The following is a 13,100-nucleotide window of genomic DNA, read 5'->3' on the forward strand; positions in this document are numbered from 1 at the left end:
TGGTGGTACATAGGGGGGGGTCTCATGTGCATCGGCCCCGGGTGGTGGTACATAGGGGGGGGTCTCATGTGCATCGGCCCTGGGTGGTGGTACATGGGGGGGGGGGTCTCATGTGCATCGGCCCTGGGTGGTGGTATATGGGGGGGGGTCTCATGTGCATCGGCCCTGGGTGGTGGTACACATGGGGGGGGGGGTCTCATGTGCATCGGCCCTGGGTGGTGGTACATGGGGGGGGGTCTCATGTGCATCGGCCCTGGGTGGTGGTACATGGGGGGGGTCTCATGTGCATCGGCCCTGGGGGGTGGTACATGGGGGGGGTCTCATGTGCATCGGCCCTGGGGGGGTGGTACATGGGGGGGGGTCTCATGTGCATCGGCCCTGGGGGGTGGTACATGGGGGGGGGGGGGGTCTCATGTGCATCGGCCCTGGGGGGTGGTACATGGGGGGGGGGGGTCTCATGTGCATCGGCCCTGGGGGGTGGTACATGGGGGGGGGGGTCTCATGTGCATCGGCCCTGGGTGGTGGTACATGGGGGGGGGGGGTCTCATGTGCATCGGCCCTGGGTGGTGGTATATGGGGGGGGGTCTCATGTGCATCGGCCCCGGGTGGTGGTATATGGGGGGGGTCTCATGTGCATCGGCCCCGGGTGGTGGTATATGGGGGGGGGTCTCATGTGCATCGGCCCTGGGTGGTGGTATATGGGGGGGGGGTCCTCATGTGCATCGGCCCTGGGTGGTGGTATATGGGGGGGGGGTCCTCATGTGCATCGGCCCTGGGTGGTGGTATATGGGGGGGGGGTCTCATGTGCATCGGCCCTGGGTGGTGGTATATGGGGGGGGGGTCCTCATGTGCATCGGCCCTGGGTGGTGGTTGCATGTGGGGGACCTCAAAGCCTATGCACTAATCTTTGGTGGATGCTCCATATCTCTCATACCAATTGGACTGACTCTGGGTGGTGGTACATGGGGGGGTCTCATGTGCATCGGCCCTGGGTGGTGGTGGTATATGGGGGGGTCTCATGTGCATCGGCCCTGGGTGGTGGTGGTATATGGGGGGGGTCTCATGTGTATTGGCGCTGGGTGGTGGTGGCATGTGGGGAACCTCAAAGCCTATGCACTAATCTTTGGTGGTGGTACGTGGATGGTCCAGGTCTCTCATACCAATTGGACTGACCCTGGTTGGTGGTACATGGGGGGGGGGAATCTTTGGTTGGTGGAATATGGGAGCTTTATGGTTTGGGTCGTGGGGTAATAGCCACTTATCTTGTGTCATTTATTCATGTACATCTCATTGAATGATGTTGTTCTGCCATCGATGACCGCACCTGCTGAGGTCCAGTATGTGCCACATGTCCACCCTGTCACTCGGCTGCCAACTATGGAGTCTGTCCACTGTTGATACAACATCTGAAGGTGGCACATATGTATTGCTTGGTCTGGTCTGCTTGTGGTGCATATGTGTCACATAACAGTGGCTCACGTGGCATCGGCTGGCACCATCATATTCAGTTCTGTGACATATTTTGAGATTCGTGTTGGTTTTTTGCAGGCTGGAGCTTGACCATGTCCTGAGTTATCTTCATCCTCCTCGACACCTTTTTGCTGAGGCTCTTCTGTGCTGCAGGGCAGATGGGTGACACACCTGATGTAGCCATGGTAACTTCAAGAAACTCTCCTTCCCCACCTTTACCCCCTTGCCCCCCACCCCTTCCAGCTGGTGGCATCTTCCATTCCTCTGATACTTCTGCATCAATGGAATTCCCTATGCCACCGCCGCCTCCGCCTCCTCCACCACCAGGTTTTACACTGCCACCTCCACCAGGAACATTTATGCTGCCGCCGCCACCACCACCTCCTCCTCCACCACCAGGAGGCTTTACACTGCCACCTCCACCAGGAACATTTATGCTGCCACCACCACCACCTCCTCCGTCGTATGGAATATCCCTTCCCAATGCGGCACCTCATCGCTTAGGAGAACAGCGCAGACCTAAGTTACGCAACTTCAACTGGGATGCGTTACCTGCTGATAGGGTGTTGGGTGGCCGTAATCTTTGGACTTGTGGCCCTCAGGGGGCCAGCCTGCAGTTGGATATTGTGCACATGGAGGAACTTTTTGGACAGAGGGAGGAGCCACGGAAACTCAAAGGAACAAGGAGTTTCAAAGTCCGACCACATCAAGGAGTGACTGAGCAAGACGTGAAGGAGGTAGTAGTTGGTTTCTTCTATTTGCTTGACTGTGTGGACAAAGTTCACAAGAAGTTTCAGCACTGTGTATGGTACATCACACTCCCCAGTCAAGGATCTTTTTACCGTTACATCTAATTAGCTTAGATTTGGAAACTTCTGCAATTCCTTTGAGTGACCTCCTCAATATAAAATGGTTGCAGATTATTTTCTCAAGTCTCTATCCATTTAACGTCTTATTGTACGAGACCATATTGAGCATGATTCGGAGTAGGATGTTGGTAAGCTAGTGATGATTAGTATTTATTTTGGTGCCTTAGCTGTGTGGAGAAGGCTGGTTGTAGCTGGTGTTTTGTGGAGTAGGCCAGTGATGACATGGCTGAGTAGAGTAGGCCGTTGATGACTGGTATTGGTTGTGGTGATTTGGCTGTTTGGAGTAGGCCATGCTAGCTGGTGTTTGTTGTGACTTGGCTGTTGATCACTGGTGACTTGGCTTTGTAGAGTAGGCTGGTGTTGGTTGTGAAGGCTTGGTTGTGTGGAGTAAGCCAGTGATGACTGGTGTTTGTTGTGGTGCCTTAGCGGTGTAGAGTAGGCTGGTGATTACTGGTGTCGGTTATCGTGACTTGGTAATGGTGTCAGTTGTAGTGCTTTGGCTGTGTAGAGTAGGCCAGTGATGATTGGTGTCGATCGTGGTGCCTTAGCGGTGTCGAGTAGCCCGGTGATGATTGGTGTCGGTTGTCGTGACTTGGCTGTGTAGAGAAGGCTGGTGATTACTGGTGTCGGTTATCGTGACTTGGTTATGGTGTCAGTTGTAGTGCTTTGGCTGTGCAGCGTAGGCCAGTGATGACTGGTGTCAGTTGTGGTGACTTGGCTGTGTAGAGTAGGCCAGTGATGACTGGTGTCAGTTGTGGTGACTTTGCTGAGTATGGTAGGCCAGTGTCGGTTGTTGTGACTTGGCTGTGCCGAGTAGGCCAGTGATAACTGGTGTTGGTTGTAGTGCTTTGGCTGAGTTGAGTAGGCCAGTGATGATTGGTGTCGGTTGTGGTGCCTTAGCGGTGTAGAGTAGGCCAGTGATGATTGGTGTTGGTTTTGGTGCCTTAGCGGTGTAGAGCAGGCCAGTGATGATTGGTGTCGGTTGTAGTGCTTTGGCTCTGTAGTTGGCCAGTGATTACTGGTGTTGGTTGTAGTGCTTTGGCTCTGTAGAGTAGGCTGTTGATGACTGGTGCCGGTTGTAGTGACTTGGTTATGGTGTTGGTTGTAGTGCTTTGGCTGTGTAGAGAAGGCCAGTGATGACTGGTGTTGGTTGTAGTGCTTTGGCTGTGTAGAGTAGGCCAGTGATGATTGGTGTTGGTTGTGGTGCCATAGCACTGTAGAGTAGGCCAGTGATGATTGGTGTTGGTTGTGGTGCCGTAGCACTGTAGAGTAGGCCGGTGATGATTGGTGTCGGTTGTGGTGACTTGGCTGTGTAGAGTAGGCTGTTGATGACTGGTGCCGGTTGTCATGACTTGGTTATGGGGATGGTTGTAGTGCTTTGGCTGTGTAGAGTAGGCCAGTGATGACTGGTGTCGGTTGTCGTGACTTGGCTGTGCCGAGTAGGCCAGTGATAACTGGTGTTGGTTGTAGTGCTTTGGCTGAGTTGAGTAGGCCAGTGATGATTGGTGTCGGTTGTGGTGCCTTAGCGGTGTAGAGTAGGCCAGTGATGATTGGTGTTGGTTTTGGTGCCTTAGCGGTGTAGAGCAGGCCAGTGATGATTGGTGTCGGTTGTAGTGCTTTGGCTCTGTAGTTGGCCAGTGATTACTGGTGTTGGTTGTAGTGCTTTGGCTCTGTAGAGTAGGCTGTTGATGACTGGTGCCGGTTGTAGTGACTTGGTTATGGTGTTGGTTGTAGTGCTTTGGCTGTGTAGAGAAGGCCAGTGATGACTGGTGTTGGTTGTAGTGCTTTGGCTGTGTAGAGTAGGCCAGTGATGACTGGTGTTGGTTGTAGTGCTTTGGCTGTGTAGAGTAGGCCAGTGATGATTGGTGTTGGTTGTGGTGCCATAGCACTGTAGAGTAGGCCAGTGATGATTGGTGTTGGTTGTGGTGCCGTAGCACTGTAGAGTAGGCCGGTGATGATTGGTGTCGGTTGTGGTGACTTGGCTGTGTAGAGTAGGCTGTTGATGACTGGTGCCGGTTGTCATGACTTGGTTATGGGGATGGTTGTAGTGCTTTGGCTGTGTAGAGTAGGCCAGTGATGACTGGTGTCGGTTGTCGTGACTTGGCTGTGTAGAGAAGGCCGGTGATTACTGGTGTTGGTTCTAGTGCTTTGGCTCTGTAGAGTAGGCTGTTGATGACTGGTGCCGGTTGTCATGACTTGGTTATGGGGATGGTTGTAGTGCTTTGGCTGTGTAGAGTAGGCCAGTGATGACTGGTGTCGGTTGTCGTGACTTGGCTGTGTAGAGAAGGCCGGTGATTACTGGTGTTGGTTGTAGTGCTTTGGCTCTGTAGAGTAGGCTGTTGATGACTGGTGCCGGTTGTCATGACTTGGTTATGGGGATGGTTGTAGTGCTTTGGCTGTGTAGAGTAGGCCAGTGATGACTGGTGTCGGTTGTCGTGACTTGGCTGTGTAGAGAAGGCCGGTGATTACTGGTGTTGGTTGTAGTGCTTTGGCTCTGTAGAGTAGGCTGTTGATGACTGGTGCCGGTTGTAGTGACTTGGTTATGGTGATGGTTGTAGTGCTTTGGCTGTGTAGAGTAGGCCGGTGATTACTGGTGTCGGTTGTCGTGACTTGGTTATGTTTAGTAGCCTGACAACTGTGACTTGTGGTTGTGAACCAACCTGTGTTGTTTCCTGTGGTGCCGCACTTGTATAAGATAGAGCCCTTGCTGCAGATTGTACATTTTGTTGGCTCCTCTTTCCTCCATGTTGGTTTTTATACCTCTTGATCCTTCATGTAGGTGTCTCTTTTGGACTCTAAGAAAAGTATGAACCTGGGAATCTTCTTGAAGCAGTTTAAGAGGTGAGGCTCACTAGCACTTCTCAGACCTCCCCCTTTGTGTGGACCCTCTTTTTTTTATTCTGTCCTGTTATAAACCCCCTTTCCATTGCGTCCCCCATGACGGCCCCACTTGGAGGATGACCCCTTGACCTCTGTAGGGACAGGAAGCAGAGAAGTTAAATACCCCACCCCCGGCATCCATACTCCAGTGTCTTCCTGTCCCTACACAGGGCAGGTTGTAGAGAAGATCTCTCCTCTGATCCTTCCATCCAAGAGGGACAGTGAGAGGGGAGCATGTGTGGCGCGGGGATCATCCTCTTACCCCTCCAGTCCAGGACAGCGATCGGTGCATACGACCCTTCCCTTGTCGGCATGTTGGGGCCGGTAGTTCCGGCTCTGTCCGCGACCCCGTGAGGTTAACGACACCCGGACTTCAACAAAATGGCGGCGGCGTGCCTGACGCGGCCGCCAGTGACAACTTCCGGTGGCGCACCGGAAGTGAGGTAATCTGTCGCACGGTCCGGAAACAGGCGCGTGGAGCGGTAAGATTTAAAGCTGGCGGGGACGCACAATGATCTGAGGTCTAATGCTCCTGTATTCCGGCGCACCATATCCTCCACTGCGGTCTATTAAGGTATTTTCATTGTAAACTCGGCCTGAGACATTTAATATACAATGACTCAGTATTATATATGGGCTGTATATTTTTCAGGCACTACCATATTGGGCCAAAATTTTGCCTTACCTCACGATCTTGTGTGTCCAAGGCAAGTATGAACAGCAGTCCATTATATATATTATATATATATAGATAGATAGATAGATAGAGATATATATATATATATATATATATATATATATATATATATATATATATATATATATATATATATATATATATCGTTTATTTGAAATATGCTAATATATATATGTGTACACATAGGTGCCGTTTTTTACAATTGGCAACGTGGAATCTTGTACTATGGATGCTGTGTCTATAGATCCCCCGCCTATAGCTCCTGTGAGTGGTTTCGGGGTATCTAAGTGTTACTGTGGGTCATATCCTAACATACACAAATTTATTTATGCCTAAAGATTTAGTATTACTATTCTTAGATAGTAACACTGTTCTCCTTCTCTATTGGTAGGAACCGAAAGAGAAGGAGAAGCATAGAGAATCTAAAGATCCACCTCCCAAAGATGCGGGGAAAAGAAAAATTACCTCCCGTCGATGCAACATGTGCTTTTACAAATTGTCTAACGATTATAAAAAAGCAGTTTGCAAGGACTGTATTGATAGCCTCTTGAAAGAGGAAAAGTCATCCTTTATGGACGAAATGAGGACTTTTATAAAAGGGGAGGTTCAGTGTTCGTTAGCTTCATCTCTAGCTAACCTAATACCTCAGGAACCTGTACAAAAAAGGCAGAGAGTTGAATATCAGTCAGAGTCCGATATAGAATCACTAGAGGGTTCGGTCAAGGACTCCTTAGATTTAGATTCAATTCCATCAACATCAGCAGTAAAAATGGAATCCAAATACCTGTTTATGTCCGAGGATTTAGATCCTCTATTAAAAGCCATGAGAGACACCCTAAAGATTGAAGAGGTTGAAGAACCAACATCTATTCAGGATGAGCTTTTTGGGATCCTTAAGGCTAAAAAGAGACGCGTCTTTCCGATCAATAAGACCCTGAAGGATCTAATCCTTGAGGAATGGAGAGAACCAGAAAATAGAATTTCTATATCAAGAGAGTTTAAGAGTCGTCTATCCTTTGGGGAAGAAGAATCAAAGATCTGGAATTCCTTTCCTAAGGTAGATGTCCAGGTCACAAAAATTGCGAAAAAGACCGATCTCCCCTTTGAAGACTCTATTCAGCTCAAAGATCCCATGGACCGCAAAGCAGACAGCCTGCTGAAAAAGACATGGGAATCGTCTATGTGGAATCTTAAATCGAACATCGCCACTACGTCAGTCTCTCGTACCCTTTTTTACTGGCTATCTGAGCTAGAAAACCACATCAAGGATGGAACACCGAGAGAAATTCTCTTAGAAACAATTCCTGTACTTAAATCAGCAGCAGCCTTTGTTGCGGACGCCTCAGCGGAAGGTGTAAGGTTTAGCGCCAAAGAAGGAGCACTTTCCAATTCGGCAAGGAGAACACTGTGGCTAAGACAGTGGACAGGAGACTTCAGGTCAAAATCTAAACTGTGTGGCCTTCCATTCCAAGGGGAATACCTATTTGGACAAGAATTGGATACCATTCTTGAAAAGGCAGCCGATAGGAAGAAGGGCTTTCCGGAGGCAAAAACAACTCAGAAGAAGCAGCCCTTTCGGGACCAAAAAGAAAAGAGATTTCCCTATAGAGGGAAAGGAAAGCAAGGGAAATGGAGCTACCCAAAGGGGGGTAGAGGAAGGGGGTTCCTCCTTAGTTCCAGCAACACCACCCCATCATTTAGGAAATGACGCCAGAGTGGGGGGAAGACTCCTGAAATTTCACCAACATTGGATAAAAATTACACAGAATCCATGGATTTTATCGATGTTGGAAGATGGATACAGGCTGGAAATTACATCTCTTCCTCCCCAAAGATTCTTTCTCACCAGACAACCGTCTCCAGAGCTTGCTCTTCAGTTATGGTCGGAAATTCAGAAGTTATTGAATCTGGATGTCATCGTTCCGGTTCCAGAATCAGAAATATGGGAAGGTCACTATTCCCCATTATTCCTAATAAAAAACCCAACGGGACATTCAGGATGATATGCAACCTGAAAGACCTGAATCAATACATCCTATACAGGAAATTCAAAATGGAGACTGTGAACTCGGCGATCACCCAGATTCCCCCAGAGGCCTTCATGTGCACAATCGACTTGCAGGATGCCTATTATCACGTGCCAATACATCTAGCATCCCAAAAATTTCTCAAGGTTGCGGTCCTCAACCCAGAAGGCATCATAAGTCATTTCCAGTACAAGGCACTTCCCTTTGGAATATCCTCAGCTCCCAGGACATTCTCGAAGATTATCATCGAAATAGTTGCCTTCTTAAGAACAAAAAGGATAATCGTAATCCCATATCTGGACGATCTACTAATTGTGGCAAGATCCGAACAAGAGCTAATACATCACAGAGATTTCACAATTACCACCCTCAAACAGTTGGGTTGGATCATAAATTGGGAAAAATCAAATCTGAATCCCAGCAGGGTTATTACGTTCCTGGGGATTTCTCTAAATTCATCACTCCAGATGTCCGTCCTTCCTCAGGGAAAAGTATCAAAACTTTGTCAAGAAGTAGAATTATTTCAGAACAGAGTCAACTGTTCCATAAGAGATGTGATGAAGTTATTAGGCCAACTGACGGCATGTATCCAAGCAGTACAGTGGAGTCAGTTTCATACCCGCAGATTACAAAGTTGGCTCCTATTAGTATGGGACAAAGATCCGACTCATCTAGATTGGAAGATAGAGATCCCTGCAAAGGTCAAAGAAGCTTTAGCCTGGTGGACACATCAAGAGAACCTACAAAAAGGGATAGCCTGGCACCCATGGCCCTTGCGGTCACTCCAGACAGATGCAAGCCGGTCTGGATGGGGGGCAAATTTCGAAGGATCCCTTCTTCAAGGGAAATGGCCTCTATCCACACAAAAACGTTCTTCCAATTACCGGGAGTTGAGAGCAGTGTGGGAAGCCATGAAAGTCAGCGGAGATTTAATGAAATCCCATCATTTAAGAATATACTCAGACAATGTCACCACAGTGGCATATCTACGCCACCAGGGGGGCACAAAAAATTTGGATCTTCTATCAGAAAAGATCTTCAGTTGGTCAGAACAGAACATATTATCCCTATCTGCAGTCCATCTGAAAGGAGAAGAAAACACGGTAGCAGACTACCTAAGCAGGAAGACCATCGACCAGAACGAATGGTGCCTGAACAACGAGATCTTCAAACATCTAACCCTAAAATGGGGTGTTCCAAAAATAGATCTATTCGCAACCCGCACAAATGCAAAGACAAAGTTTTTCTTCTCGCTAGACAATTCAACACCTATGAGCCAACTAGATGCGTTCAGACATCCCTGGAATGCGGCACTGATGTATGCCTTCCCACCAATACCAGTAATCTCCAGAGTGATTCAGAAGATCCAAAGAGAGAAGGCAAAAGTAATCCTCGTAGTGCCCTACTGGCCAAAGAAGGTTTGGTTTCCATCACTCAGGAGGTTATCTCTGGAAGAACCTATTCACCTCCCTCCTCGTGCGGACCTACTATTCCAGGGACCACTTCTACATCCAAATCCCCAGGCTCTCCAATTATCAGCATAGATCCTGAAAGGGAATTGCTAAAAACCAAGGGCTTGTCCCACAAGGTTATCTCCACCTTAAAGGCGAGTCGAAAACCTGTCACTCAGGCTGTTTACTTCCGCATATGGAATAAGTTTGTAACATTCTGTGGACCTGAGATTCCTAACCAGAACTCTCCCAATATTTCCCAGGTATTGGATTTCCTCCAAGCAGGGTTTGACAAGGGCCTGAAGACCAGCTCTTTGAAGGTCCAGATATCTGCGTTGAGTGCCTTCTTCGATAGTCCTCTAGCGGATCACCAATGGGTAAGGAGATTTATAAGAGCTACTTCCCGACTAAAACCTACCGTAAGAATAGCTGTCCCAAGTTGGGACTTATCTGTTGTCCTAAATTATCTTACCGGTCCTCCATTTGAGCCATTAGACTCAAAAAATATTAAAGAATTGACGCTCAAATTAACCTTTCTTATTGCCATAACATCAGCCAGGCGTCTAGGAGAAATCCAGGCATTATCTATCAAAGAACCATACCTGAAAGTATCTGAAGATAGAATAACATTAATGCTTGATAAAAATTTTATTCCCAAGGTGTCCTCTGGCTTCCATCTAAGCCAGGAGATTATCTTACCTACATTCTGTCGAAATCCGAAAACTCCGAAGGAAGAAGAATGGCACTCTCTGGATGTCAGAAGGATTCTTCTCTTCTACCTAGAAACAACAAGGCAATGGCGAAGGGACTCAAATATCCTTCTACAGTTTAGCGGGAAAAACAAAGGCACGAGAGCTTCAAAATCCACTATAGCGAGATGGATCAAAACTGTCATTAAAAATGCCTATGTAGCTCAAAATATGTCTATACCTGAAACAATTAGAGCTCATTCCACACGGGCCATGGCAACCTCATGGGCCGAAAAAAGGGGAGCTTCCATTAATGAAATTTGTAGGGCAGCAACATGGTCTAGTCAAATGACGTTTGTAAAACACTATAGGTTAGACCTACAGAGTACAAAAGAACTAGCATTTGGCAGAAAAGTACTTCAAGCTGTTGTCCCTCCCTGAAAAAAAAAAATTAATCTGTTATGTCTCCAAGTGGGGCCGTCATGGGGGACGCAATGGAAAATGGGAATTATTCTCACCGTTAATTCGGTTTCCATTAGTCCACCATGACGGCCCATATATATTCCCACCCATGTATATTATACTGTACTTTATGGAAAAATTGTGTGTGATTTAACATACAATAAAAGAGTTGCATCCGCTGCCGGTGTAGTTATTTGGTAGTCACTGGAGTATGGATGCCGGGGGTGGGGTATTTAACTTCTCTGCTTCCTGTCCCTACAGAGGTCAAGGGGTCATCCTCCAAGTGGGGCCGTCATGGTGGACTAATGGAAACCGAATTAACGGTGAGAATAATTCCCATTTTCTGTGTTACCCCGTTCATGTCCCTTTTAACTCTGTGGACCCCTCCATGACATAACTTTGTAGATCTTGTTCTTCTTGTGGATCCTCTTACTTCATACCATGTTATATACCCCTTTAACCCTATGGAATCTCCCCCATCGCTCCACATTAGACCATCCTCCATGTAATGTTTATAACCCCTTCACCATGTGGACCCTCTTCCACCATATCTCGTTATAAATTTGCTTCTCTGTGTGGACCTCATTGTGGCCTGCTGTTTCTTCAGACCTGTGCATGTGATGATTGCCGACATAAAGCAGGGAGTAGGATCTAACTTTGGTGCAGAGAAGCTTGGGGAACTACAGAGACTGCTCCCCGAAAAAGATGAGGTAAGTAGTTATGATTAGTATCTTCATAAATGAGTTGTTGCCCCCTGAGCCCATGCAGTAAGAGCAAGGAGAAAGAAACGAGTCCCAAAAGACCTCACAACCTCCATGTATGAGAATTGGTGGCCTCCCGTAGTAATTGTAATCTGTCCTCCACTCGTTAGCTACTTCACCCGCAGGATAATAGATTGCTGTGGTTCAAATGTTTTTGTAGAACCACAGAGTGTGTGATTTTTTTTTTTTTTTTTTTACAATTTTTTTTTTTTCCAGGTGAAGAGACTCCGAGCGTTTAAAGGAGACCGCGGGCGATTGTCTGATCCCGAGCTCTTCATGGTGATGTTGGTGGAAATTCCCAGGTGAGACATTTTATCTCCCTCCACCTCATTGTGTATACAGCAGCGCTATACGCATGATATTCCCAATCTCTGGTCCTGGGGCCCCATAACCCTATTTCTCCTGCAGTTTCCATCAGCGGCTTCAGGTGCTGATCCTGAAGGAAGAGTTCTTCCCCCAGCTGAATTCACTGAAGCAGGCGGTGGAGGTCCAGATGGAGGCAGCTACAGGTGAGACATGGGAAACTCTGCATCCCCTCCCCTGTATGTTCTCCGTAGTCACAGGAAATTCTGTGTTACAGAACTGCTGGAGTGCGAGGACCTGCACGTCATCATCCATCTGGTGCTGAAGGCTGGAAACTACATGAATGCTGTAAGTGACCCAAAGCCACCAAATATTATAGGAGATGTAGTGTTGGGTGAAACTCTATTGCAACACCATGTTCATACTAGTAAGTAGCTAATATACAGCAATATACAGCAATATACGAACCCCAGACTCACCAGGCTGTCATATCTACTGAGGACAATCCACCACCATCAATACTCCCCTCTGAGCCATGCTCAGCGCTCCATTTCCAGGTCCTCTGCTGACAGCCATCGTTACTCCGGTTCTTCATCTGTCCTTAACTTGGAATACTCAGCAGATGTCAGAGCCAAGAAGTGGAATCTTGATTTAACTTCCAGGCCTTGTCTAATCCAGCCATCCCCCCGGGCAAGGCCCACCTCTAGGGGACACACCCACTGATGTCATCACATCCCAAGGTTCATGATTGATCCGAAGAATCAAGGCAAATAGACGGGAAAGACGGACAAGGGGAAATCCTCAATCCAAGATCTGTCCAGGTGGATTGTCCTGAGACTGCAGGGCAAGGAGCCGAAAATGTCCAGATGTGATATTTGAGATGTTCAATAACGGACTGGAAACCTCCGCGTCCACACTCTGGAACATTAAACATAACGACCTCTACGTTGATTCATGACGTCGTAGGATCCAAAACTACAACCTAGTAAGATTTTCCTGGTGCTGACCTGAGGCCTTCAGATTGTGGATTGGATCGAGCAGCTGCTCCACGTCTTAGTAAGACATTGCAATGTAACGTGATGATGATCCAGGGAGAACGGTCTCTATAATCTGTTGTTGTCCCTCATAGATATAACGCACTGGACGTGAGCTGAGGGACTCGCTGATCTGCTCCTGATCATGTCTCCTCATGGTCGTGTATTGTTTTTCCTTCTTAGGGTGGATACGCAGGGAGTGCAATGGGATTTCGGATGGGATCACTTCTAAAACTGGCGGACACGAAGGCGAATAAACCTGGAATGAACCTCATGCACTTTGTAGCACGGGTAAGAGTGGTCTCCGGCCTGGCCACACATCCAGGACTCGCCAGGCAGAAGACTGGCACCTGGGGCAGTGACTGGTAAAGGCTAGAAATAGGCATGGTAACAGGAGGGTAGCGCGGGAAGAAGACTGGTGGTGGGCAGATGACACAGGAATGGGGCTTACATGTCT

The 13,100-nt window shown here is 47.9% G+C and overlaps 2 protein-coding genes across 6 annotated transcripts in view; one reads left to right on the forward strand and one right to left on the reverse strand.

The window, feature by feature from the left end:
• Positions 1–13,100, forward strand: part of LOC140117129 (FH2 domain-containing protein 1-like) — a 37,773-nt gene that overhangs the window by 22,335 nt on the left and 2,338 nt on the right. For 4 of the 5 annotated variants that reach the window (XM_072133576.1, XM_072133574.1, XM_072133575.1 and 1 more), the window contains 7 exons: positions 1,549–2,210; positions 5,119–5,180; positions 11,153–11,255; positions 11,523–11,608; positions 11,715–11,815; positions 11,887–11,957; positions 12,827–12,934. In XM_072133576.1, the coding sequence (XP_071989677.1) occupies positions 1,629–2,210; positions 5,119–5,180; positions 11,153–11,255; positions 11,523–11,608; positions 11,715–11,815; positions 11,887–11,957; positions 12,827–12,934 (1,113 nt within the window). In that variant the 5' untranslated portion in view covers positions 1,549–1,628. The remainder of the gene's footprint in view (positions 1–1,548; positions 2,211–5,118; positions 5,181–11,152; positions 11,256–11,522; positions 11,609–11,714; positions 11,816–11,886; positions 11,958–12,826; positions 12,935–13,100) is intronic. The other variant, XM_072133580.1, reaches the window with a different exon arrangement.
• Positions 1–13,100, reverse strand: part of TRIM3 (tripartite motif containing 3) — a 49,988-nt gene that overhangs the window by 5,493 nt on the left and 31,395 nt on the right. The gene's annotated exons all lie outside the window — the stretch shown is intronic.

This window comes from Engystomops pustulosus, chromosome 2 (assembly GCF_040894005.1).
Source record: "Engystomops pustulosus chromosome 2, aEngPut4.maternal, whole genome shotgun sequence".
Taxonomy (NCBI): Eukaryota; Metazoa; Chordata; class Amphibia; order Anura; family Leptodactylidae; genus Engystomops; species Engystomops pustulosus.